The sequence below is a fragment of the Psittacula echo genome (genome assembly GCF_963264785.1).
Source record: "Psittacula echo genome assembly, chromosome: 3".
Lineage (NCBI taxonomy): Eukaryota > Metazoa > Chordata > Aves > Psittaciformes > Psittacidae > Psittacula > Psittacula echo.
This window is the reverse complement of record NC_137736.1, coordinates 9829111-9854965: the sequence shown is the minus strand read 5'-3', so window position 1 is coordinate 9854965 and position 25855 is coordinate 9829111. Positions and strand designations below refer to the sequence as shown.

The 25855-nt window shown below is 45.3% G+C and overlaps 2 protein-coding genes across 4 annotated transcripts in view; one reads left to right on the top strand and one right to left on the bottom strand.

The window, feature by feature from the left end:
- Positions 1–1577: 1577 nt before the first annotated feature.
- LOC308218802 (beta-1,4-galactosyltransferase 3-like) lies at positions 1578–18298 on the top strand. 3 transcript variants are annotated; one of them, XM_080613201.1, is made up of 8 exons: positions 1578–1648; positions 1878–2311; positions 9380–9615; positions 10244–10434; positions 10992–11114; positions 14190–14294; positions 15246–15406; positions 17729–18298. In XM_080613201.1, the coding sequence occupies exons 2-7, from the start codon at positions 2074–2076 to the stop codon at positions 15385–15387; spliced, it is 1035 nt and encodes a 344-aa protein (XP_080469327.1). In that variant the 5' UTR covers positions 1578–1648; positions 1878–2073; the 3' UTR covers positions 15388–15406; positions 17729–18298. The 3 variants fall into 3 exon arrangements, with proteins under 3 accessions (XP_080469327.1, XP_080469326.1, XP_080469325.1); XM_080613200.1 differs by lacking the exon at positions 17729–18298 and adding an exon at positions 16884–16902; XM_080613199.1 differs by lacking the exon at positions 17729–18298 and having other exon boundaries at positions 15246–15908.
- The window catches only part of B4GALT4 (beta-1,4-galactosyltransferase 4), a 24426-nt gene continuing 15519 nt past the window's right edge, over positions 16949–25855 (bottom strand). The window contains exons 4-7 of the mRNA XM_080613198.1: positions 24032–24219; positions 21100–21222; positions 17631–17735; positions 16949–17374 (exon numbers count right to left, since the gene is read on the bottom strand). Coding sequence (XP_080469324.1) covers positions 17233–17374; positions 17631–17735; positions 21100–21222; positions 24032–24219 — 558 coding nt within the window. The 3' untranslated portion in view covers positions 16949–17232. The remainder of the gene's footprint in view (positions 17375–17630; positions 17736–21099; positions 21223–24031; positions 24220–25855) is intronic.

The following is a 25855-nucleotide window of genomic DNA, read 5'->3' as shown; positions in this document are numbered from 1 at the left end:
GAACTGATAGAAGCTGACAATCTTTACAACTAAGCCCTGAATGAGAGGAAGTTAGCGGAGATGCTGGCACAGGACAGATCCAGATCCTGCCTCTGAGACACATGGAGGCAGACAGACCCTGCCCGAGTAGTTCCTAACATTGTGATTTCCTACCCAAGGGAGGACTGCAAGCAAATCATAAAGCATAAAAACATAAAGCAGGACCAGGCTCTACAATAACTGCTGTCTGCAACCCTGGGTCACACCACAAAATACTTGGTTCCTTTGTTTCATGGCAGATATTAATTCTTTCCTGTCCATGGCATTGTACTCGCTGGAGCTTTCAGCAGAACATCAAGCACTGCTTTGTTTTCTGGAGGGGAACACAAGCTGGGTGGGTTTGCTGTGGTGGTGGAGGGAATGGCACAGGGAGAATGTAAATGGTAGAGCAGCGTGCAAGGAAACCAATCTTTGCAGCAGCATTGGGTGCGTGGGTTTCAGTAAAGCAAGACTTTGCACAGGCAGAAGGAATGTTAAATAGGGTTTTGATTGTTTGGTGTTTTTAATTTAAAAACACAAGTTAAAATTAAAAGTGAAATCACAATTTGCATTCAGGCCTTAACCAATCCTCTTAAATTCGGTAATGGGTTGTTCTGCGCAGCAGAATGACTGAGGTCAAGTTTCCTGTGCATTGGAATTCAGCTGTGAAGCAGGAGTGCTCCCAGCTCCCCATATAAAAGCTGTCACCCCATCCACCCCTCTTTTGTGCCTTTTCACCCAGTTTGGAGAGCAAACAGTAGCACTGGCCTGGCTGGTTTGGGGCTGGGTGCACTGGCTGATGGGCACCTTGGGAGGCTGAGCTAAGGGATGTGCCCCTCTCTCACAAGCACTTATTTTACTGCTCTCCTCAGTGCAAACCCTGCCACCAACTGCTCTTTGAAGCCTTGTAGGGATTTTGCACTTTAGACTGTAAGACTTCCTTTTTCTGTGCCGATTTTAAGTGAAAACGGGCAACACATGGAGACTCTGTCAGGACAGCAGGCAGATGGACCATCGGTGCTATCTCCTAAACCACATTAAGAAATCAGCCAGTAAAGAGGTGGGTGTAAAAGCCAAAGTTGTTTGCTACAGCGAGACCATGGCAGGAGGTCCCTTGCTGTGGAGGCTGTGCTGCTGCAGTCACTTCAGGCACAGGTATTCACTGCAGTTCATCTCTGTCTGCTCAGTTCATAGCATCCTTCAGTCCCAGACTGGTTTGTGTTGGCAGGGACTTCAAAGCCCATCCAGTTCCAATGCCCTGCCATGGGCAGGGACACTTTCCACTAAACCAGGTTGCTCATGAACGCATAGGTACCAGCCCATAACTAATTAGAAGCCGGCACATCGGTCGTGTGTTAAAAGAGGAGAAGCGGCGCGATGTCGCTCAGCAGCCGCCCTTACCCCGCTCTCTTCCACCCCACATCGCCATTACCCGCTGCCGCGACCGCACCGGGCCTGAGGAAGGATAGGAACTACACCTCCCAGCATGCTCCGCGGCGGCGCAGCCCGGCAGGGGCCTACCCTTCCCCGCTTTGCATGCTGGGAGCTGTAGTCCCTCCGGAAGACCGGGCGGGGCTGCGCTGGGTGTAAACGGCCGCGCAGCCGGTCGGCAGCTCCCCAGGGGGGTAAGGTATGGCCCTGGAGAGGGGTGGGCCGGGGTGAGGCCGGGCGTCTACGGGAGGGTTCTGGGTGAGTCTGCTCTGTCACCTCTCATAGCTGCTCGGCCGTGCTTTCCGCCGCTGTTTCTATGTGAGAGCGCTGTCCCGCTGGGTAGGCGTAAGGCTCCAAGAGGAAGGGGGCCGCTGCGCCTGTGGCTCTTGTGCTCCGGGTGAGCTTGAACAGCTTTTTGTCTCGTTCAGTCCGCCCCGCAGAGCCTGTGGTGGAAAGGGGAGGTGAAGCCGTGCTAGAGGAGCGCGCTGCCGCCTCCGAAAGTTGGAGGAGGAGGAGGAGGAGGAGGAGGAGGATAAGGTCTTCCGTGCACAGCGATGTAGCCATGAACGTGGAACAGCACCTCAGCTCCTCACCGGTGTGATTGCAGAGCATGAGCTGAAAACGATGTCCCTCTCCCGTGCGGAAAACCCTTGTTTTCTGCTGTTTCTGTTTGTCTTCCAAGCGGTGTTTATCCTGATCCTGTACCGAGGTGGACCTTCGCATGTGTTCCGGGAGTTTTTAGACACACCGCAGGTCCTGGATTACTCCAGGACTCACGATGTGTACACAAACCTCAGCTTGTTTAATCGGGCTCTTAATGAAGAAGCTAAGCCCTACTGCTCGGCACAGTCACCGATATTTGGTAGGTATAAGCCCACAGTGGTTGAAGGTACTGCTTTGCCACTAATAATGCTGAACGCTTTGTAAATGTAGGTTGTGTATTTTGCCAACTTTTTCACTTTAAAACTGTTACACTGATGTAATACACTGACAAATTTTTCTTGTGGTAATTGACTCATATTGGTTATGTAAGGAAAAGTGCTTTATTGACCTAAAAACTTCCAATCAGAAGGATTTGGCTATGCAGAGATTGTAGGACAAGAGTGAAAACAGTGCATATGGGTTTAATGCCAAGTTAGTAACATTTTGGATTCTTTTCCTTTGGCGGTCCTATATAAAATGTGCCAATGTTGTACTTTGGTAACTGCATAATTTTGACCTCTGACTCATTGTAAGTACGGGGTTCTTTGTCTCAGCCTTATATCAAGCCTTTATCTCAACATAAATCAATTAAGTTGGCTTTAAGTATTGTTTGTATGAGAATGTAGCTTGGCGTCTTGCTCTTCATGGCCGTCTTTTTGGCCTATGATTGTTATGCATCCTTTAGACTTAGAAACTTCTCATTTAAACTTAAAAGTCTGGTCATAGGCTAATTTGTATTTATACTAGGACCAAGTTAGAGCTGACCCTAGAGGCAGCATTCATCCAGCTAAAAACAGTTGAGGAACTGTAAGCACAAAGTGTAACCCATAAAGCAAGTTTGTTGGGAGTGAAAGTGATACGTCTCCAATAGTAGTGAATCAGGTCAACTCAGGAATGGATGAGTTGCTAAGTAGGAACTTACAGCTTGTTCGGGGACACCTACTTCTCTTTAGTAAGTTACCCTTGTCTGATTTTCTGTACTGCACAGGTTTCTGCTTAGCCAAGTCTTGAATATACTACTTGCAACTACTACTTAGTAGTTGCCCTGCTGTTCTAGGAGAGCTGGTCACCTCACATGGAGCACAGTAAGCAAATGGCTCTTACCACCCCGTTTAAGGTGGAAGTGTTGTGGAAAGCCAGTGCTGTGGTTACTCTTCTGTCAAGTTGCTTACTTCAGTTAAGAGAACTCTGCTTTGGATGAGCCTTTTTAGACTGCAGTCTTTGTAATGGTGTTTGTTCTTCAGGGAAGATTTCTTCCTTCCTCTGGTGCTGAGGTTAAATGAAATAAATGCAGGATGTATGATGAAACTACATTATAACTTTTGGGAATATACCTCAGTATTTCCCTTGGAAACAGCTCTACTGAAATACTCAGTACAGGGCCCTGTTGCACAGGTGCCAGTTGGAATGGGCTTTGTGGAGTCTCTGTTCATCACTGGGTACAGCCTGTCAGTTCTTTTGAGAAGCTACAATCCTGTGCTTCAGCCTAACCTGTTTTATTCGAAGAAGCGGAGCAGAAACGTGCCTGCACTCTGCTTGTCTCTGCTGCTGAGAGTCTGCTGCCCTGCAAAGAGTCAAATGAGAAAGCTTTGGTCTCAAAGAAGGAAAGCAACAAAAGTAGGTGCAGTTCTGTGCAGCCTGCAAGCCGTCAGATAAGTAGAAGTAGTGACCTATATAAAGGAGGCAAACACAGAGTAAAATTACACTGATTGGTGCTCTTAGAGCTGTGAAATCTTTTGAAGACCTCTTCTTCTGCCCATCCCTGATTCAGATCAGCTGAATTAAGCTGCAGCTTAACTTTTACTCAATGATATTTCCCTTTAAATGTGAGAAATAAATTATTCCTTCTGGTATCACTATGTGCCAGCCTTTCTGGTTGGTTTGGTTGGGGTTCCTTTTAGCAGAGAAACGTGCTGCTCTGCAAGGTAGTTGCTCTTTGTTCTGTATGTGATGGTCACGTATGAATACATAAATACTGTATGAATGTCTTGATCAGCTTCTCTTACGGGACTGAGAGAATGACTGAGACTTGTGGGCCTTTAATTTCATAACTCCATTAAATGAGACTTCAAAACCATTCTCAAGGACTCCAGTTCAGAGCTGTGTCCACTCCAAAGCATGTTAAAGAAATTGGGAGAATGCCAAATAGCTTAAATGGTTTCTTCATCAGGGCTTTCATGAAGTGCAGTGCTTCTCCCACTTATGTATATAGTAGATCATCTGGATAACTGAATGTAAGGTCAGCTCATCTGGCTCCCGCCTCATAAATCTACAGCATCTTGGCTCTTCCAGGCCTGTGGAGTAAGAATTAAAAGTATAATTGCGGAACATCTTGCCTTGGAGGGACTGGACTTGCTGGCTGATGTTACTTTTTTTAATGCTTAGTAGTGTCCACTGCGCATTTTGCAACCAGCAGCTTGAAAAGCACTGTACTAGATCCTCAGTGTCTTCATTAATACTGTGAATAAATCACTCCAGTTCCTTTAGAGGTTAAAGTTTCTACACAAATAAGCAGTTGCCGGTTTTCTCTTCCTTTGTTCTTGGCGAAAGCAAAGTGTCCTCTGACTTTGTGACATTGCATGCAGGATGTGTTGTTTCAGCTCATCTTTTCCTCTGAGCAAGAAGAACTTTGGTGCTAAAAGGCTTAGACTTTAAGAGGTACCTTCATGCATGGTGTGTGCTGAATGAGTTGGTTTGGCCCTCAAAGGCTACAACAGTTGAAAGTTCTGTTTGTAATTCTGCTGTTTATAATCTGCTCATGCTAAGGATGAATTTCTTTTCCTCAAAGCCTTTCTTAGACTAGTTACTCCCTGTCATAACCTTTCCATGAGTGTAACCATCTGTTATGGTAATGAGTGGTTCCTGCTGTGTTTTCTAATGGAGGCTCTATTAGAGTTTCTTCTCTTGGATTTAAAAAGCAGTAAAAAGGTGGGAATGCTGAGATTCATTTTCAAGTGCAGTTGAGGCAGCCTTGTATTCTGGCATTAGAAACTGCTCCTTAAGTTAGGGCTGTTGCTCTGCCTTTTTTTCCTGTTTCTTTATTCAGACAGTGGTAGAAATATACAAATATGACTTTGCTAGTGTAGTGTGTGGTGCTGTACTTTCTCAGTGAGGTATTTATTCGTCTATACTACTGTTCCCATTTGCTCAGCTTGTGTAAGTTCTGTTTATTCTCTTTGAAATGTGCCATTATAGCTGCTAACTCTAAATGTGTAGCAAGGAGTTGAGAAGTCATGTAGTTTCTTTCCTAAGATGGGATAGATATGGTCACAATCAGTAGATTCCCACTGATAGTCAAATGTGTTGCCTAGAAAGTAAAGCAAGCAAGGAGTGTGCTGTCACTGGCACCAGTAACAATTCAGACAGGGAATTGTGGGGTTTAACTCTATACATAAAAGTTTCATATCAGTTAAACATTACGTGATGATACAGGCCCAGGAAGAGCTTAGGACCCAGCCTATGGAGAAGTGTCTTGGATGCTTCAGGGTGTTGATCCTGCACCGTGTCTGAATTGGGATCCTGTGCCAGCACGTCTAAGACAATTTTTCCTTCTTTTCCAAAGCTGCACTCCAGCAGTGCTATTTCTCTTTGGTCCAGCCTGCAACTGCTCTGTTCACAGCTGGGATTAAACTGGATTACAGTGCATTAGCCTCTTGGTAGTTGGGCAGGAAAGAAACTGGAGAGCCACAAAGTAGCTTGTACCAAGCAGTGTAGGGCAGCAGAGGTTTTGGGGACACAGACTAACTTCTTTTCTTCTGTGTTTCCATGGCATAGTGAGTTTCCATGCGGAGGAGTGCGAGGTATGGAGTGAAAGTATTGCATGTTACCTTACTCATTCCCTTATGTCCAAATTTAGACTGGATTGTTTGGAATTGAAGAATTATTGCTACAGAATCTTAACTCTGCAATACAAAGAGCCCTGATTGTATTATAGAACACAAAACACTGCTGTTGTAGGAGAACGAAAGGGATTAATTCCCTATCTTATATTTTCCTTGGAGCAATGATGTGCAGTTGAAATCCAATCTGAATATAACATTCCTTTAGCAAGCTCCAGTTGTCATCAGATCAGTGGGTAATGGTGCTTCAGTTAAAGATTTGATCATCAGGGAGTTCATAAATCTAAAAAGCAATAAAAACTACAGGTAACAAACAATGTTGGGCTGAAACGTGGTGGTCTTAAAGGCAGAAAAAGAAACTGCATAGAATCAGAATCAGCCAGGTTGGAAAAGACCTTTAAGACCATCAAGTCCAACTGTTCCCCAGCACTGACAAGGCCACCACTAACCCATGGCACTGAGGGCCTCGTCTACACGGTGTGTGAACACTTCCAGGGACAGTGACTCCATCACTGCCCTGGGCAGCGTGTTCCAATGCCTGAGCACCCTTTGGGAAAGGAATTGTTCCTCATCTCCATCTAAACCTCTCCTGGAGCAGCTTGAGGCCGTTTCCTCTTGTCCCATCCCTTGTTCCTTGGGAGCAGAGCCCAGCCTCCTCCTGGCTCCATCCTTCTGTCAGGCAGTTGTAGAGAGCGATAAGGTCCCCCTGAGCCTTCTCTTCTCCAGACTAAACCCCACAGGTCCCTCAACCGTTCCCCATCACACTTGTTCTCTAAACCCTTCACCAGCTCCATTGTCCTTCTCTGGCCCCACTCCCGCACCTCAATGTCTCTCTTGTAGTGAGGGGCTCAGAACTGAGCACAGGATTCAAGGTGCAGCCTCACCAGTGCCCAGTACAGAGTGAAGTAGTGTAGAATTAGGTAATAACTTCGTAAAATCTTAACCATAACTATGACCTAGATTCCTGGGCCCACAGCATGATTCTCTGAAGTACTGCTCCTCTGGTTGAGGTATGGCAACGTATTCACACTTCCTACTGAGGTTAACAGTCAAAATTAAATTCCCCTGCATTTTAGATATTTAGGGAAGGACTGAAAAGTGAGTCAGCTATTGCAAGAGCTTGCTGACAAGCAAAATTCAGGTTCTCCTTTCAAAACCACACCTAACCAGTAAACCCCATGAAGTGGAATTCCCAGCAGCTATACCTTTCCGACAGCATGAGGAATGGCATCACTGGCTTTTCAGACTGACCCTCACAAAGTGCCCTTACGTGTTCCTTGAGGAGGGAAAGGAGACACCTCCCAATACAGGTTTGCCCATCAGAAATGGGAGTTAATCCAACTAGCAAACTGTTTCCCAGTTCTGAATGGCCAGCTTGCATCTTAGTCCCTAAGACTTGTTAGTGCTCAGAAAACCTCCAGACTTCCCCCTAAAGCACTGGAGGGATGTTGTTGCTTCGTGTCAGTTAAACAGGATGTGGGTGAACACAGGCTCTTTTTTTGTTGTGGTTAGAATTGTAACAGGAGCTTGACTCTCGAATGGGCTGGAAAAAGAACCTTATGGACTCAACTGCTTCAATGCTTAGACTTGAAACATAGAATCATAGAATAGTCAGGGTTGGAAAGGACCTTAAGATCATCCAGTTCCAACCCCCCTGCCATGGGCAGGGACACCCCACCCTAAACCATGACACCCAAGGCCTCATCCAACCTGGTCTTGAACACCACCAAGGATGAAGCATTCACAACCTCCCTGGGCAACCCATTCCAGTGCCTCACCACCCTCTCAGTAAAGAATTTCTTCCTTATATCCAATCTAAACTTCCCCTGTTTAAGTTTTAACCCGTTACCCCTTGAACCTACATGCGTGTACATTGCCCTGCTCAAAGGAAAGCTACTTAGCACCAGGCCTCAATAGTTGTTCTCTCAGGCTTCATTAGCAGAATGATTGATTTCAGTGGTTTAAGACGGAGTCTGACTTACAGCATCCTGAAAACTCACTTTGAGACATTAAGAATGAGCTTGGAAGGAAAAGAAAATTTTATTTATAGCTATTTAAAACCAAACCCAAACTAAACCAAACCACCAGTAACTTCCCCTGCAAGCTTCTGGTGCAGCACCGTACGTTGTCTTTGGATAGCATGGGCTGCGGAGAACTGTTGGTCCTATTTCAAACTCATGTGAAATTGTCAGCTGTTACTTGTGATTTAGGTGAATCTTTCTTGTTCATTTAAGGAACAGATCTTCATCTTCTGCATTTGTGCTGTCTGTTTTCCCACAAGTTGACAGTGATTGGAAACCATGAAGAGACACTGGTTTAATATATAAACTAACAGACCTCTTCTGGTAGTTCTGGAACCTTCTCTCACTCCCCAGATCAGACATTGAAATAATTGATTTGTTTCTTCATACTGCAGCAATAGCAGGCCTCTGATAAAATGCTAGTTGACACTTTCTATGGTTTCTTTCTTACCTGTGACTTGTCAATCTCCATCTAAAAATGCAGATTTTGCTGAGGTAAGAACTGAGGGACACATCCAGTATGTTTTGTATTTAATATCAGAGTGAGAAAGTACATCTTAGATGTAGTTTCTTTTGCTGCTCTGTGCTTCTTCCTGCAAACATCTCTCTTCTTCCTGCTCAGTTGTCATCTGCTGCTCCCCAGATTCAGAAGCACTGCCTGCTTATCATACTGCATATAGTTAAATGATACAGCAAGAACAGCCCTTACAGCATGTACCTAGAATGTCAAATTGAGCTTGAACCTGCTTTAAGATAAAGCTGACACTTCCTAAAGCATTTATATTCATCCAGGCTTTAAGCTATTTTATCCCCACCCTGCTGAATGTCCTTTTGGACATCCTCCATGCCCATATTAGCAACCTTTCAGTATCTGAAGGGGGCTACAAGAATGCTGGAGAGGGACTCTTCATCAGGGACTGTAGTGATAGGACAAGGGGTGATGGGTTCAAACTGAAACAGCGGAAGTTCAGGTTAGATATAAGGTGGAAGTTCAGGTTAGATATAAGGAAGAAGTTCTTTACTGTGAGGGTGGTGAGGCACTGGCGCAGGCTGCCCAAGAAGTGGTAAATGCTCCATCCCTGGCAGTGTTCAAGGCCAAGTTGGATGGAGCCTTTGGTGACATGGTCTAGTGTGAGGTGTCCCTGCCCATGGCAGGGGGGTTGGAACTGGATGATCTTAAGGTCCTTTCCAACCCAAACCATACTATGATTTTATGTGAGTACATCTGTTTGGTGGTGTTACCTGTTCTGCAGTAGGGCTGGTGTCTGAAGTAGTAAACATATGTAGCTGGTGTGATAGGTGTGAATGAAGGTTGAGAAACATCACTGGCTTTACTTTGTTTCCCTTTCTTCTGTCTTCTCCTCACAGTTGGTCCATTAACCATCACCTTCAGAGTGCTCCCTAGTGAAAAAATGATCATCAGAAAAAACCCTTTCGTTCAGCCTGGTGGCAGCTACAGGCCACCTCACTGCCTGGCCCGCTACCGATCAGCCATTCTTGTAGCCTACAGGAACCAGAAGAAGTACCTTCACCACCTTCTCTACTATATCCATCCTTTCCTGCAGCGCCAGCAGCTGAGTTACACTATCTACTTGATTCAGCAGGTAAAGCTCAATCAGATGTGGCCAGCGGGGTAGCTGAGCTTCCCAGTTCATTAGGTTCTGAACAAGAAAGGTGATTTCTCCAATGTGGAAGTACTATTTCATGCATGGGCTGAGAGGAGGTCACTTATATGCTGTCCCATCTCCATACCGTCATTTGGTTATTGATTGATTCTGCTTTTTCCCTTCTAGAAGGATAAAGTTGTCAGTAAGTGGTAACTTGTATTTTCATCTCCTCAGGAGCTGCATGTGGCTTGTCTGTAGCTTGTCACTGTGGCTATTGAGCAAAACTAGGGACACTAAATGCTAAAGTGAAATCAGGTACTTTTTAGTCTGTATCAGATAAAAACATCTGGTTCGACCCTCCTGAGGGGCAGCTTGGCTTATGGGTCTTTTAAAAGAGCCTTCTTCAGGTGCCCATGTTATATAGCCCCTGGAACAGCAAAGTGTGCAACTGGGAACACTGGAGAGAATGGGTGATGTTTTTAGAGGCTGGGGCATGAAATCTGCAGCCAATATTGATTCATCCCAACTTCATTCAATCAAATCAGGCTTTTTTTTGCTCACATAAATGTAAATGGAGTTCTCATCCTTGTTGTTTTGGTGAAAAAATGTAGGTTTGGTTTTCTAGGCGGGGAATGGTACCTTTAACCGAGCAAAGCTGCTCAATGTCGGTGTCCGGGAGGCCCTGAAGGATGAAGACTGGGACTGTCTGCTCCTGCACGATGTCGACCTGGTACCTGAGAATGATTATAACCTCTATGTTTGTGATGAATACTATCCCAAGCACATGGCCAGTGCTATGGATAAGTTTCAGTACGCGTAAGTATGCATTCTAATTGGTTGACCTTGGCATAGAAAGTAGGAATGGGAACAGTGGGAGATACACCTTTGAGAGGTTTTCTATTTGTTAGTGTTGCAGTAGTGACTTCCCCAGAAAGGGTGTTCTTAACCTTAGGCATGCAGTGAGGAACAGTTAGGAACAATTCCTTACCAGCAGCTCCCTGTTCCACTCTTAGCTCAGCCTGCCAAGTGCCTGGCAGATTCCTGTTTGCCTTTCCTTCCAGGACAAAAGTAGAGGGTGGAAATTACTGGATCAAGTGGAAGGTGTGTGATAGTATGCAAGCATTTTGAACTGCCCCAAGATGTGACTTTCAAAACCAGGTTTACGTCAGTCCGCTGGGGGAGAAGGTGGTAGGGATGGGAGGGATGGAACATGGTAGGAATTACACTGGGTTTGCTGTTTTGGGTTTTAGCACTGTTATGACAGTGTCTGTAAGGTATGATCGATGTATGTGTGACTTGGATGATGATGATAGTTTGTGGAGGGCTGGTATTATCCTTTAATACTGGTATTTTTTTTTTCCTTTCTCTTTTAGTCTGCCATCTAAGTCCTTTTTTGGGGGTGTATCTGCTCTGACTCCAGAACATTACATGAAGATGAATGGGTTTCCAAACACATACTGGGGCAGTGGTGGTGAAAATGATGACATTGCTACAAGGTACTAATGCTGAAACAGAACTAAGCCGGCTCATGACCATGTAGCATTACTCTGAGAAAGGAACTGAGATGATGGATGTTCTTTCATGTGGTTGCGGTTATCGTTATAATCCAAAATGCTGCTGGCATTGGGAACGGTTAATGTCAGCAGATGCTCAGAATCTCTGAATTCAGTCATTGTATGCTGGGAGGACAAAGCTTTCCTCAGACTCTGGAGATCAGAATGTTACTTCATGTCCTTGTTCCTTCAGTGGCTCTGGAGTGTGTCCAAGGGGTTATAACCACCAGTAGCTGACAAGTGACTCCCTTGACATTAACAATCCCAAGGGAGGGAAGGAATCTGCAGCCCTGATAAGAAAACCAAGAAGGTACTTAATAATGCTCAAGCCAGTTGGGAATTTAAGTTATGTGAAGTGCATTTAGGTTGCTCCAAGTGTTATCAAATCACCAGTACTTGGAATTAAAGAAGACAAGGAGTTCTGGCTGCAGTGCTGAGGGATGGAGAAGCCTGTGTACTCCTGTGAGTCAGTGGCAGCAAATCTGATGGGGTTTCTCGTACTTGAGTTGCCATGGCAGCAGCACACTGTACTAGTGAATACAGTGAGTTTAGTTCCAGACTAATTCAAATCCTTCAAGTACAAAACCATGGCTGTAGCTGCTTTATTCAGCTTTGCTGTTGCACTGTGCACCTTTCTGTCATGGCAAGCTCATGAGGAGTTTAGTGCACCAGCACTGAAGGCCTCATGTGGTTTTTGTCTTGCACAGTGTGACAGGTTACACAGTGCAGTGTTCTGTTCCAGCACTGTAGGAGTTTTTAGAAAGCAATATTCTTCTGGGAATTGAAAGTCAGCTCTTTTAACACAGAATTCCTCCTTTTCCTTTCAGACAAAGGTTAACTAAAGGGGCGTAGTATTGTTTAGAGATTCAGCGTTTCCCAAAGGAATGGAATGCTGGGGAAATAGATCCTTCCATCAAACATGGGTCTGTTCAGCTGTTCTTGGTACAGCTGAGGCACCTAACATGGCTTTCGGTACCATGACGGTCACATGGCTGCCTTAGGTTATGTACATCTCCAAATAGCCCTTTTGTGAAGGGGAGTAAATCCTGTGGTGTTTCTCTGAAGGTTCACACTAATGATTAGCAGTGTGGTGGCCACAGGTACACAGAGGCTGGGGCACTGCCTGTTAATGATTTATCTGGCCTCGGCCTGCTGGAGTGGGTCCAGACAAGGGCAATGGAGCTGGTGAAGGGCCTGGAGCACGAGTGTAATGAGGGAATAACTGAGGGACCTTTTGGGGAGGGGGTTACTCTGGAGAAGAGAAGGCCCGGGGGGGGCCTTATTGCTCTCTACAACTGGGATGTAGGAGGATGGAGTGAGGTGGGGTCAGTCTCTTCTCTCAAGTAGCAAGTGATGGGACTTGATGATCTTAAAGGTCTTTTCCAACCGAGCTGATTCTGTGATTCGAAGTTGGGAATGAGCTGCCTGGTCTTGAATGACCAACTCGATGCACCTACTGGGACTTGGATTTTAGAGGGTACTCACACACTTCTTACCATGTGGCAACAAAATGACTATTTGAAATTGGACACTGAAATGCAGTACTCTGCTTGTCTTAGCAAACACCAGGATCTGCCTGTTTTCAGAAGAAAACACTACTCAAACTGGTAGCACTTACGGGTTAACATTTTCAGCTCCAGGGAGGTCTGTTGGGTTCTTCTTGACAATAAATGAATGTATTAACTCTTTCATGTTATGGTTTGAGTTGAATCTTGTAATGCAAAGCCAGTAACAGCAAAGCTAGTTTAGTGTTTGTGCTTTTTCTTGTCTCTTTAATTGAATCTGCTTATGTTCTGAAAACAAGCCTTGTCTAAAACTCAGTCTGAAACGACAGCATGTCAAACTGTCAATGTTGTCATCATGTGATGGCTCCAGGCTAACAAATCCCTTCAGTTCTGTAGCCTGTGCGAGTTCTGCAGCACTCCAGGTTCAGTGCAGCTCGCTGCTTTATCAGCTCTGGTACACGTGTTGCAAACATGCCACTGAGGTGACTGCAGTTGAGCAAACATTCATTCTTAGGATCACGGGTGTGATGATGGAGGTTTGCTGGCCCTGGCACTGCTGCAGGCACTTGGGATTGGTAAGGTACCATAGGTGCCATAAGCAATGGGTTACAGCATCTGAAATGCTGGGTTTAATAGCTCTCTTCTGGAGTTCTGAGCCTTCAGCTCACTCTGTTCTTATCTAACTGCCCTGCAGCTGAGTGCTTCTGCTTGGTTTGGCTGGTGCCTGTGGTTATCACATACCAGAGCATCTGAATGAATGGCACTTCTCAAAGAACAGAGGGAGACTTAATCAGGGACTCTTCATCAGGGACTGTAGCAATAGGACAAGGGGTGATGGGTTCAAATTGATACAGAAGTAGTTCTGGTTAGATATAAGGCAGAAGTTCTTTACTGTGAGGGTGGTGAGGCACTGGAACAGGTTGCCCAAAGAAGTGGTAAATGCTCCATCCCTGGCAGTGTTCAAGGCCAGGTTAGACTGAGCCTTGGGTGACATGGTCTAGGTGAGATATCCCTGCCCATGGCAGGGGGTTGGAACTGGATGAGCTTAAGGTCTTTTCCAACCCAAACCATTCTGTGATTCTATGACCTGAAACTCAGCACTGGCTTCCTTTCAGGAACTGCAAGTTTGGCTGTTAGGGTTGTTTTCATTTCAGTGATGGAAGCCTAGGCAGTGAAAGCTCTGCTCTTGCTAGGGAGTGAGAATCATGCTCAGTTGCCGGATTGAAGGGGATAGCTCTAGAATGCTCTCTGTGCTGTTGTTCATTCCCTGCTTGCTATAATCCTCTTTGTACACTGTCAAAGCACCCTGTAGCTGGGAGCATTCCAGCCTAAGCCTGGGTAGGACTTGCTAGAGGAGATAATATGGCACTGTGGTGTTAAACCCACTTCCCTTCAGCCTTTTGCTTTTCCTGCATCAACACTGCAAATCATCCCTGGGTTTGCATTCCCCTATAACTAAGCCTAGAAATGGCATCTTCATGCCTAAGCAACCATTTCCTTTGTTGTTTTAAAGGATTCAGTTGGCAGGAATGAAAATAGTCCGGACCCCACCTCACCTCGGACGCTACAAAGTGATGGACTATGACAGAAGGACAGAGACACAAGAGCCTTGGGGAAGGTAAGTGTTGGGGATGGTGGTGTGTGGAGTTTGGAGGCTGTTCTCTGCTTTGGTGCCATCATCTGCTTCAGAACAGGCAGTAAGTGTCACTTTGTCTTAATGCCACTGCTTGTCTTTCTGCTTTCATGTGGCTATTTAGAGGAGTCTCCCAGGAGCAGAATGATTCTGTTGCAACTGACTGTTGAGGGGTTTCTCCTGGTTTCCTACTTATTTTCCCTATGGTTAAGGACACATGGTGGCTAGGAAGCTCACACATCAGACTTATTCCCTGAGTCATTTGAGGCTTAAAACTTGGGAAAGAAAATACTGCCTGTCTTGTAAATAGGGAGAGTTCAGTGTGAAGAGGCACTTTGTTACAACTTCCCTATCATACAAACCTGCTCTTCAATCTGTGTGGATTTACAATGTGCTGTTAAAATGCTGGGAAACAGTAGTGTAGCGTGAAGACATGAGGAAGGGGTTGTGAGAGACCTTAGCAAAGACACAGTTGTTATCTAAGAGCTGGAAGAGGGTGTTGGGTCAAGTGTGGTGAAGGCTTCCCTTTATCATCTCAAACCCCAGGCTTCCATAGCAACCCTGTCTTAAACTCCACCTACAGCATCCTCTATACATCACTGCTCTGAGCCCTGTGGTGCACACCCTGCTCTTGCGAAGCTGCTGCTGGTTCCTGGTTGCTTTCAGACTGTAGTTGTCATCTCACTGGTCTCCCTGGCTCATTAGGTTCCAGTCTGCATTGTCCTCCATGTTTAGAATACTCAGAGTGAACTTAATCTGATCTGTTCAGTCTTACAAAGTGCCTTCTCTCTGGATTATGGATTAGTATTAGCCTGTATTATACAAGAATAATTTTCTTGGGGCTTTTCTGGTAGCAGCTTTACCTGCTGAGCCCTTGGAAGACTGTTTCTTCAGCTGCAAACATCACCTTTGTTCTATCTGTTTTTCCTTCCTCAGGCCTGCTTCCCACCACAACACCAGGAAAACATGGAAAGATGATGGAATGAATTCATTAGAGTTCAAGCTCCTCTCCAGGACAAAGCATCCTCTTTACACCAACATCACTGTGGACATTGGTTATGTTCCCCCCTTCTCTTAGTGGAATGGAAACAAAAGAGGTTGGTTGGGTGCAGTATGGCAGCGTGCATGTGAGCCTTCAGCCTCTACCTCCTGGTGGCAGTCTCACCTGAGACTAATCCTTTTGTCTTTCATGCATTTGTCTTTTCTTGTGGGTAAAAGTTAAAAGGTTTCAGGAATAGGGTATGACAGCAAATAACCAGGCTGGGGCTTACTGTACACTGTAAAACTAACTCCTGAGCCAGAGCCACCTCCCAGCCCTCAGGGATCAAGCTCTCCTTACCCAAGTTATCTGGAACCTTTGTTCCATAGCTGGATGGCTCTGTCCTGCTTTGTACTTAAATGGTGATTGGGATAAAAGCTCTTCTGGCAGGTGACATGCTGTATTTTAACCAGCTTCTATACTTAAATTCTGTAAATATCTGGTGAATTTGAGTCAAGTGGAGTTGTGTTTGGGTTCAGATTTTTCTAGGATTTTACCAAGAGTGTAATAAAGGAGAAAACTCTTTTCTTGCCTGCTCCAGCACTGGTGAAATGTGTTTATTGTAGCTGTGAGGACCTGAGCGTGAATGAGAGCTGAGGCTGTCACCGAGCCTGACCTCCTGCTCAGAGCAGGGAAGTGAATCCAGTCACTCAGCTGTGGCTCAAACATGAATTATATTTCAAGGTTGAGCTGTCTTTAACATAAAAGACTTCTGAGAAATTAAATGCTTGAGGAAAAAGTCAAGCATGCCAGGAGTGGAGCTGGGACGCTGCAGGAATGTACTTGTACTTACTGAGTGGCCAAGGCCTTGCCCTTTCTGCAGTCTCTCCTCTACACAGCTTCTATTACTGTGTGAGCATCACACTGGGTAGTTTTGCTTGTTACATGTAGATAATAAAACACCCGTTTGCTGAAAAGCTGCATCTATCCCAACTAACACCCAAGAACTTACTTAAAGGTTCAGTCGTCTCTGCAGGTGGAGTAAGGGGGCAACCAGCTGGAGCATAGCTCTTCAGTATGTAAAGCAGAAGTTGCTTTTTGGCATGTGTTGTGTCCTAGATGAAACTCTTCCAAGCCTGGCTTCATATCTGTCACTAATGGGTGCACATCCAACAAGCAGGAATAAGGACAGTCCGGTATATAATGCAGTAAGGAAAGGGAAGCGCTCTCATCAAGACTTTAGAAGTGCTGTGGAACAGTTATCCACAGACTTTCACCAGTCCTCTAAAACCAGAATCACAAGTACTAACAGCCTGGGTCTATAACAGTCTGGCCCAAAGCATTAGAACCGGGGCCAGGAATTTCTCTCCTTCTGACTTAGGCACTGCATCTCCTTCCACATCTCTCTAAAGTAACATGCAATGCATAGCACCAAGACTTGTTTTGACACAGGATACTTCCACCATCCCACACCAGAGTGAGCTGAGCTCATGAAACACAGGAGAAGCCTTTTGCAGTCAATGGAGTGTATTTATTTATTGAGAGATCTTTAACATCTCCTCACCCCTGACCATTATTCCTTCCCTCACACACAGGCAGTTTTTCCTCAGGCTGGAAAAAATAGCAGCTTTCCTCAGCAAGTTTGTTATTTGGTGAAGGATTCCTGTGCTTTTAATAAGCCCACAAGAAGTTTAGGAATAGTTGCAAGAACAAGTGTTTTTTCCATGAGACTTGGTTCACGTCCTTCCACTGGCCCATCCCAAACAAGGACAGTTCTGTGAATGTCCCAGCAGAACACAAGGACCTGTCCCATGGCTCCAGCCCTCACAAAAGGGAATTCCCAATCAATCAGACTGTGAAGAAAGACTCTCTTGTGCTACTGAAGTCCTCTTTCAAGCAAACAAGATCTGTTGCCATTTTCCACACCCTGTGTGTTGCTCACCCTTACGAGACCTTAGGCTGCACGCTGAAGTCCACCGTGATGTTGACATATAAAGGGTTATGTTCCACTGAGAGCAGTTTATATGAACAGGAGTTCAGTCCATCTGTTTTCCATGTTTTAGATACCTGACTTAGAAGCTTCATCCTGAGAAGAAAGAGGAGAAAAATCTTCACTGACATGCACAGGAGAGGTGTTTTGAGCTCTTTTCCCACTACTAGTAAACTTGGAAGCAGAGCTACTGCTGTTCTGTACTGCTGGCAACATAAAATCATGCTTTTCCTGTCCTCAGTATGGACAATCAGACATGAAAATGCCCATTTGGCCTAGAACAAAGCTCTTGGCCCCAGATGCTTGGCCACATACTAAGAGGATGGAAGGTGGAACCCTGTTCCTGACTCACCTCTCTTCATTCTCCTCATTACCATAGTCTCTCTTGTGGAAGATCATAGTATACCTGGCTACCTCTGCAGGTGGCCTCATCACTCCCATCTTCTGCAGGTGAACCCTGGAAGAAGCAATAGTGCCATGAGCAAGGCCTCACCTAGAAACAAACTCTCAAGGAAAACAGAAACAACAGCATTTGGAGACTTCATCTCTTGTGGATGCCATGGAAGCAAGCACAGAGAACAGCAGAAAACTCATCTACATTTCTTCCACAGCCCATCTTGCCAGAGAAATGAGGCTGAGGGTTGTGTTTCTGGAGAACAGACCCAGCAGGGTGAGAGATGCCCCTTTCTTTTGGTAGCAGGTAACTACAGTAGGTCATGAAGAGCTTAAAGCACACATTGTACAACAGAGCACATTTAAAATAGTATGGTCTTGTCTAGTCTATACTACCCTGTATTAACCTGGGAGGGCTGTAGCAAGATTCCACATGCTCTGCAGCAAGTTCATCTCAACTCCTGCCATAAAACCTTTATACTTGATAGCTCTCCACTTGAAAAGGGGAAGAAAAAAAAAAAAAGCCACCCAAAAAAGCTTCTTTTCTTTCTCACTAGTTGGCACAGAGCTGCAAAACTTGTATTTGTCTACATGAAGAAAAAGTCCTTTCTGAGAACAGTGCCAGAAACCCTGAGTCCCACACATGGATTTAAGTGTTGGACATCAGGCACTCAATTGGAGCTGCTGTTGAGCTTTAACATATCTGTGGAGCATGGGAGTTTTGCTCTGTCAGCAGAAGGGGTTAACTTCATGACTGGAATTAAGGAATAGCCCAGGTCTTTGCAGTCATGTCAGCAGCGGGGGAGCAACAGGAAACCAAGAATTGAAGCATCATAGAATCAACTTAGTTGGAAAAGACCTTTAAGACCATCAAGTCCAACTGCTCCCCAGCACTGCCAAGGCCACCAATAACATATGTCACTGAGGGCCTCCTCTACACAGCGTGTGAACACTTCCAGGGACAGTGACTCCAAAACTGCCCTGGGCAGCCTCTTCCAATGCCTGAGCACCCTTTGGGGAAGGAATTGTGCCTCATCTTCATTCAAACCTCCCTCACCTGGTACAGCTTGAGGCCATTTCCTTTTGTCCTATCACTTGTTCCCTGGGAGAAGAGACCAACCCCACCTCACTCCATCCTCCTGTCAGGCAGCTGTAGAGAGCAATAAGGTCCCTCCTGAGCCTTCTCAGACTAAACCCCCGAGGTCCCTCAGCTGTTCCCCATCACACTTGTGCTCCAGGCCCTGCACCAGCTCCCTTGCCCTTCTCTGGCCCTGCTGCAGCACCTCAATGTCTCTCTTGTAGAGAGAGGCCCAGAACTGAACATAGGATTTGAGGTGCAGCCTCACCAGTCCCCAGCACAGGGGGACAATCACTGCCCTGACCCTGCTGGTTATGCTATTGTTGATACAGGCCAGGATGCTGGTGGCTTCTTGGCTGGTTAGGCACAAGCTGCTCATGTTCAGCTCTGTCACTCAGCATCCCCAAGTCTCTTCCATGAGCAGCTTTCCAGCCATTCTTCCCCAGGCTGGGAGAGGTGCCTGGTTGTGGCCCAAGAGCAGGACCCGGCACCTTGCCGTATTAAACCTCATACTATTAGCAACAGCCCATCTATCCACCCTGTAAGAAACTGAGCCCCTGATAGGTTTCCAATGACTTGATTGTAACAGTAAATTATCAAATAAATACAACAAATTATCTGAAAATCTCCTTGGGATGTACAGCTTTGGAAAGGGCCCACAAGAGCCTATCACACTCAGAACAGCAGGACCTGAGAGCATTCAGGCCCCAAGTTGAAGATACTGAAAGGGATGGCGCCATCTGCTGCCTTTGCTGGGAAAGGCTGCAAGATCCCTGCACAGCCACCCACCGGGACAGCAGCTCCTCATTCCCTGCCCACTGCAGACTCTCTAACCAGCCCAGTCCAAGATCCACCCACGAGGAAAGGCATGAGCCAAGACCCTCAGTAAATCTTGCTGCTCTGCTGCTCACAGCAACATCTGAAACACCACCATCACCTTTGTTTGCACCTTAACTGGGACACTTCCTGCAAAGTTGGGAAAAAGATGGTACCAAGCCATCCCCTACCACTATAAAAGCCAGCTCCCAAGAGAAGTTGGTGTCTCTAAATAGGAGTAGGGATTAAAAAAACCCAGCTGTGATTAAGAAGGGACAGAAACTCAGGCCTCCAGTAGTGCTTTTACATTTCTTAGATACAGCTGCCAGATACAGAGGAAAATTTCCATTTGGAAGTTCCTAACTCTTAACACACTTGATTTCACCAGTGTAATCATTGAACATCACAAGGGAGATGAATTTATGTCCCTAAAATGTTTGGTTTAAGCAACTGAAAAGGATAAACACTGAAGAATGATGTAGACTTAAGCTACAAATGGATGTGCTCTGCCAGCAGAGCTTAGGGGGTTCTTTATTCCTTTTGGGTTTGTGTTTTGTTTGCCCCCTTCCCCTTCCTTCACTAACAGCAAAGCAGGATTAGAGGTTTCCTTCTAAGCAAAGGGCAAAAGATCACCAGAAAAATAAGGTTGAGTCCTTTGTGCCATTCAACTTCTCAAACTGACAGGTTTCTCCTACTTTGAAAGGCCCATCTGCAAAACTGGATTTCACAAGAACAAAAGGCACATGCAAATAGATGCCGTCTTTCTAAAATTCAAGCTATTCACTGTGTTAACTAGAATCAACACCACCCACATACAAACTAAGCTGTGCTTGGAGTAAATCACGGTAGTCAATGAATGCAAAAAACCCAATCCCACCAAACCAAAGCCCTCCACACTCTTATAAAGCATTGGAACTGAAGACATTTGTGTCTCTTTGGCAAATCACCCTCCAGACTTCAATCTTCCTGCTTCTGTTATAACCAATAACCAAGTAACAATGCAAATCCTGTGTGGCTGTGACAATAACAAACAAACCCAACCAAAAAGAACCCCAACCCAAAACCTAACAAACCCTCCACCCAACCAGAAATACTTGTCAGGAAGAGGATGAGGTCCCTGGCACACCTAACCTTTGCAAAGAGGAAACTCTGCACAGAACTGCACCCTGCAGCCCAAATCCCCACTGTCTGGAACTGAAAGCTCCTGTCGCGTTCTGCCTTTGGGGGCCAGGTGGGAAGTCACATCCATTTCTATTTTTTTAGGCATCATTTCTCTCTAGGTTTTTATTTCACAGAATGGTTTGGGTTGGGAAGGACCTTAAGATCATCCAGTTCCAACCCCCTGCCATGGGCAGGGACACGTCACACTAGACCATGTCACCCAAGGCTCTGTCCAACCTGGCCTTAAAACACTGCCAGGAATGGAGCATTCAGCACTTCTTTGGGCAGCCTGTGCCAGTGCCTCACCACCCTCACAGTAAAGAACTTCTGCCTTATATCTAACTTGAACTTTCTTACATGATTGACTTCTTACCTGATTCGAAGGTCATCATCTTCTCCACCCCAGCCCCAGTAGTTGTTAGAGAATCCATTCACCTTGGCAAACTGTTCCCTTGTTAAAGCAGTTACACCTCCAAAATATCCAGTGTACCGTAACCTAGAAGTACACAAGAGGAGAGAATGAAGAATTAAAAGTCAAATTCTACCAACACAAAAATCCCACCCTGCAACTCTGAATTGTCTTCTGAAACTCTGGCTTTAGATGTGTCTTTCACAGAGTTGAGGGTGCACAAACCCATGAGGTTGCTCTGGTTGTCTTCCTCTTTTCACAAAAGGATGGCAATTTGCTCTAGGCCTGGAAGATTAAACTCTCCAACTGAGAGAACAGTTCCTTCTTCAACAGTTTCTCTCTTCACACAATCCCCCTTGCCAGGCAAACAGCACTTCACCTCAAGGACTCCCATGAGTACAAAAGGAACAAAGCCACACACTCCCATAGCAGAAGCTCTGCAATAATGACAGAAGCCACTGACCACCCTGGAGCTGAAGCTGAGAAACATGGAATGAAACCAGATCACAGCACAGGTACACATGCCCTGGGATACTGTGGGAACAAATCTAAGGTAAGGTACAGTGTAAGTTGCTAAGCAACCTATTGTAGTGGTGCTCAGCTCTAAAAGAGATTCAGTTCTGACTTCTACCTTCTTTGTCCTGGGAACTGCAGCTGCTCTAAAAGATATTTACATACCACACTGTTTATCTTCTTACATCATTTTGCTACTTGCTGTTTATGATACCCTCCTCTTTCTAGGACCTCAAGGTGAGCAGTATAACACAGCTCCTAATACATTGCCACTGCCAGAGGTGACGTGCACATGGCTGCAGATTGCATTTGGATTGCTAGACAGATGTGAATACAAAGAGGTGAAAAAACTGCCAGGGCTAGAAAATACCCATGATGGCAATTTACATGCCAGGCAAGGAAAGGTGTGATGCTTATTGCTATTTCTGGTTTACCAGGAATCTAATTTAAACAAACACACACACACACACACACACACACACACACACACACACAGACAAAACAACAGAGAAACCAAACCAAGACCAAACTCAGAAACCAAACTCAGACCAGTTTTGTTGGCTCCTGTCATAGCATCACAAGAGAACTGCAGAGGTTGAGGGGCCTCTGGAGATGAAGCAGTCCAACCCCTCTGCTCAGAGCAAGGTCTCCTACAGCAAGTCACTAAGACCAGGTACATTCAGGTTCTGAGCATCTCCAAAGATGGAGACTTCACAGTCTCTCTGGGCAGCTTGTTCTAGTATGTGACCACCTTCAAAATTTTAGTATAGAAGCCTTCCTTTCTGAAGCATCTAAACCTGTAGTTTGTGTAACTAAACATAAGGTACTGACTCTCCAAAGCTGTCAAGATTACCACACACTGCATCACCATAGATGATGCACTCACATTCCTGCCCAGGATGTTGTGTGTTGATGCAGAACATGTACAACTTCCATACATCTAAGTGACATCTCTCAGTATGCTCACTCAGCCTAAGCAAAACACTGAGGTCACCCAACTGGGTTTTCAGTCCCAGGTCTCAGCTCAGTTCAGGATCTGAATTCCTTCAGATGTACCCAGGAATTCCTTTGGAAATACAGTGCTGTTGTGCCCACTTCATGGATGTGTAAACAGAGGCAGTGACACAGAAAAGAAAGTATGAATCAAGCTCAAACCACCAGTATCCCAATGAATACTGGTGCAGGGTATTCACAACAACATTTTGTCTGTACCCTTTAAAGCCAAAGCTTAAACCTTTATACTCTTTTAAGTGCTCTTTAAAAACCAAGCCTATAACTAACAGTTCCTTTCCACAAGCAGCAGAAACCTGAAGAAATCCATAGTAAGAGGATCCTGCAGTAAAAGCAAGAATCCATCTGCTTAACTAAACAGAACACTTGCAGTAAAACTGAGGCACAGGAGGTTAAGTAAAGCACCTCAAGCTTTGTGCCATGTTATCAACCTGGATTCTACATGCCTGTCCATTACCCAAAGCAGTGTTTCTGTTGCTTTGGTGCACTGACCATCCCATAGCCCTCAGCATTCTGTCTGCAAGGCAGAGTGCTCCAAAACCTGTCACAAGCCTAGTTCATACGTGCTTGCTCCAGTTTGCACTAAGTGACTGGGAAGTGAAGGGTATTCTGCATAAGAATTTACACACCCCACCTCTCTCTCATATATTTAAGATAGGAAACCTAGAAGTGAAGCAGAGCTTTGCTTCAAAGTACACAGAGATCAGCTTTTGAAAAGCCCACTTGGAATTAATATTGAGATGACATGACATAGGAGGTAAATCTTGAAAGAAACAAGCTCAATGGAAATACTCTGGTCATTAAACTCACCAAACTCAGGAGCCTTTTCTTCCCTGAGGTGGACTGAACCTGACTTTTCACATCACGCTGGCATTTAGGGGACCCATTTCAAACCCAAACTGATCCTGTATGAGACACTGCCGAGCCACATCATTAGATACAACCCTATTCCTGGGCAAATTCTCATACTTGAGCTCTCCATATCAGATGTTACCTCTTCAACAGCAAAAGGCAAGCGGCAAGTTTTTCTACAGTAAGATCACACCCTCAAATTAGAGGACCAGGGAACTGCAAATGCATTTCTAGCTTTGACAGGCCTCTGCACAACCTCTGCATGTTGCTTTCTTCTTGGAACACCCTTTACCTCACCCCAGAAACCAGAAGGATTACAATGATCACCTGACAGGTGACCATGGAGCTGACTTAAGAGATGCCCATACAGTTCTATTTTGACAAGGGCACTCCAGAGAGATGAAGAAACCTGGTGTCAGGAGAAGGGGTAGATACAGCACAGAGCTCCATCAGAAGAGGAACATTAACAGTAACATGGCATTTCCCAATTGGTATTTTTTCCATATTCCTGGTTTCCTACCTGTATCCAGTATTGTTCCTGCCAACTACAAAGTGCTTTGGTCCGGGGCCACACGTGTAAATGTTAAAGTCATTTTCTGGCACCAGATCCACATCATGGAAAATGAAACAGTCCCAGTTAGCTTCTTTTAGGGCCTCTATGTATCCTACATTCAGCAGCTTAGCACGATTAAATTTGGTGCTGCCAGCCTGTGGAAGAGAATGGAGAAAACCTCTGAAGAAGATGTCAAACCTTTAGAACCAGAACTGCTCCCAGATATTTGTTCTGATCACGTAATTCACAGCCACATCTTCCAGCCAGTAACTGCACACAGAGCTGTCCCATAGCACTGGCTACAGCATCACAGTGGCCAGTGACACAGAGAGTTCTTCCATCTCTGCTTGTCATGAACAAACAGAGCCAGGGCCAGGAGAGTCTATGATTGTCTGGGCACCAGGAATATGCATCCTGGATGACACAATCTCACTCCTATTGCTGCTCCAATCCCAGAGTTCCGGATGTATGTAGATACATACATAACATAGAGGTATCAGTAACAGCTTAGCAATAACAAAGAGGTATCAGTAAACGGTTTAGAAACTGGTGCCCCATAAAGTGTGTCAGCAAAGCTTATGGAAGGTGTTTAAAAAAGCCAAGCCCAAAGCACATAAACTCATGAGAATGGGAGTAATCTACATCAGAGCACCTGCCACAGATGATTTATGCTTGTTCCGCAGTTCAGAGGATAGCAATGCCTGAAGAATTCACTGTATTTCCTCAGCTCACACAGTAGGTGGCAGAGTGGAAAATAAAGAGCAGGTCTCTCCATTTTTAACTCCTATCTAAACCTCATTGTTACGCTGCACAGGGACTCCTAGCATGGGGCTTCACTTGACTTTTACTAGCCTTGTTGTACAGGCTGAGAAAGTAGGGGCTGTTCGGCCTGGAGAACAGAAGCTGTGTGGAGACCTCAGAGCAGCTTTCAGTGTCTGAAGGAGGCTACAAGGACACTGGAGAGGGACTCTTCATTAGAGACTGTAGAGATAGGACAAGGGGTGATGGGTTCAAACTGAAACAGGAGAAGTTCAGGATGGATATAATGAAGTTCTTATAAGGAAGGAGTTTACTGTAAGGGTGGTAAGGCAATGGAAAAGGTTGCCCAGAAAAGTGGTAAATGCTCGATGGCAGTGTTCAAGGCCAAGTTGCACAAAGCCTTGGATGACATGGGCTAGTGGGAGGCATCCCTGCCCATAGCAGGGGGCTGGAACTGGGTAATGCTAATGTTCCTTCCACCCCTAACTATGACTCTATGATTTTCTAGAGCTGGGAACTCAGTGTATTCAAAAGATAAAGAGCAATTTTCAAGAGAAAGGAGTCATTTGCTAGAAGGTGCCTGGGCTGGGAGAGGCTCAGTGAAAGATGAGCTAGAATTCGGCCTCCTCAGGCTGAGAGAAGGTTAACTGGAGGGAAAATAGTTGTATACAAAGCATGTTTTACTGTTCTATAAGGTAATGTTTTGCTCTGAAGCAGCAATTTGTTCACCATCACTAACAGCCATCTGCTCTTTGAACAAAGAAGAGTTATGGGATTTATGGCTCCATACCTGCAATGAAGGAAATCCAGCCCAACGCCCACTCCAAGAAATTAACAGAGGGATCATCAGTTGCTTCTATTCTGAGTCAGGGAAGGAATTTTCCAAGAAAAAATGAGATAAAATTCCCTAAAATGTATGAGGTCAAATTTCTGCGTGAGGGGTTTTTGGGTGTGTGTTGGTTGCTTGTTTTTTTAAAGAGTCCTGTATATGAAAGCATCCATCAGAGAATCTTCTCCTGATGATGGAAACAG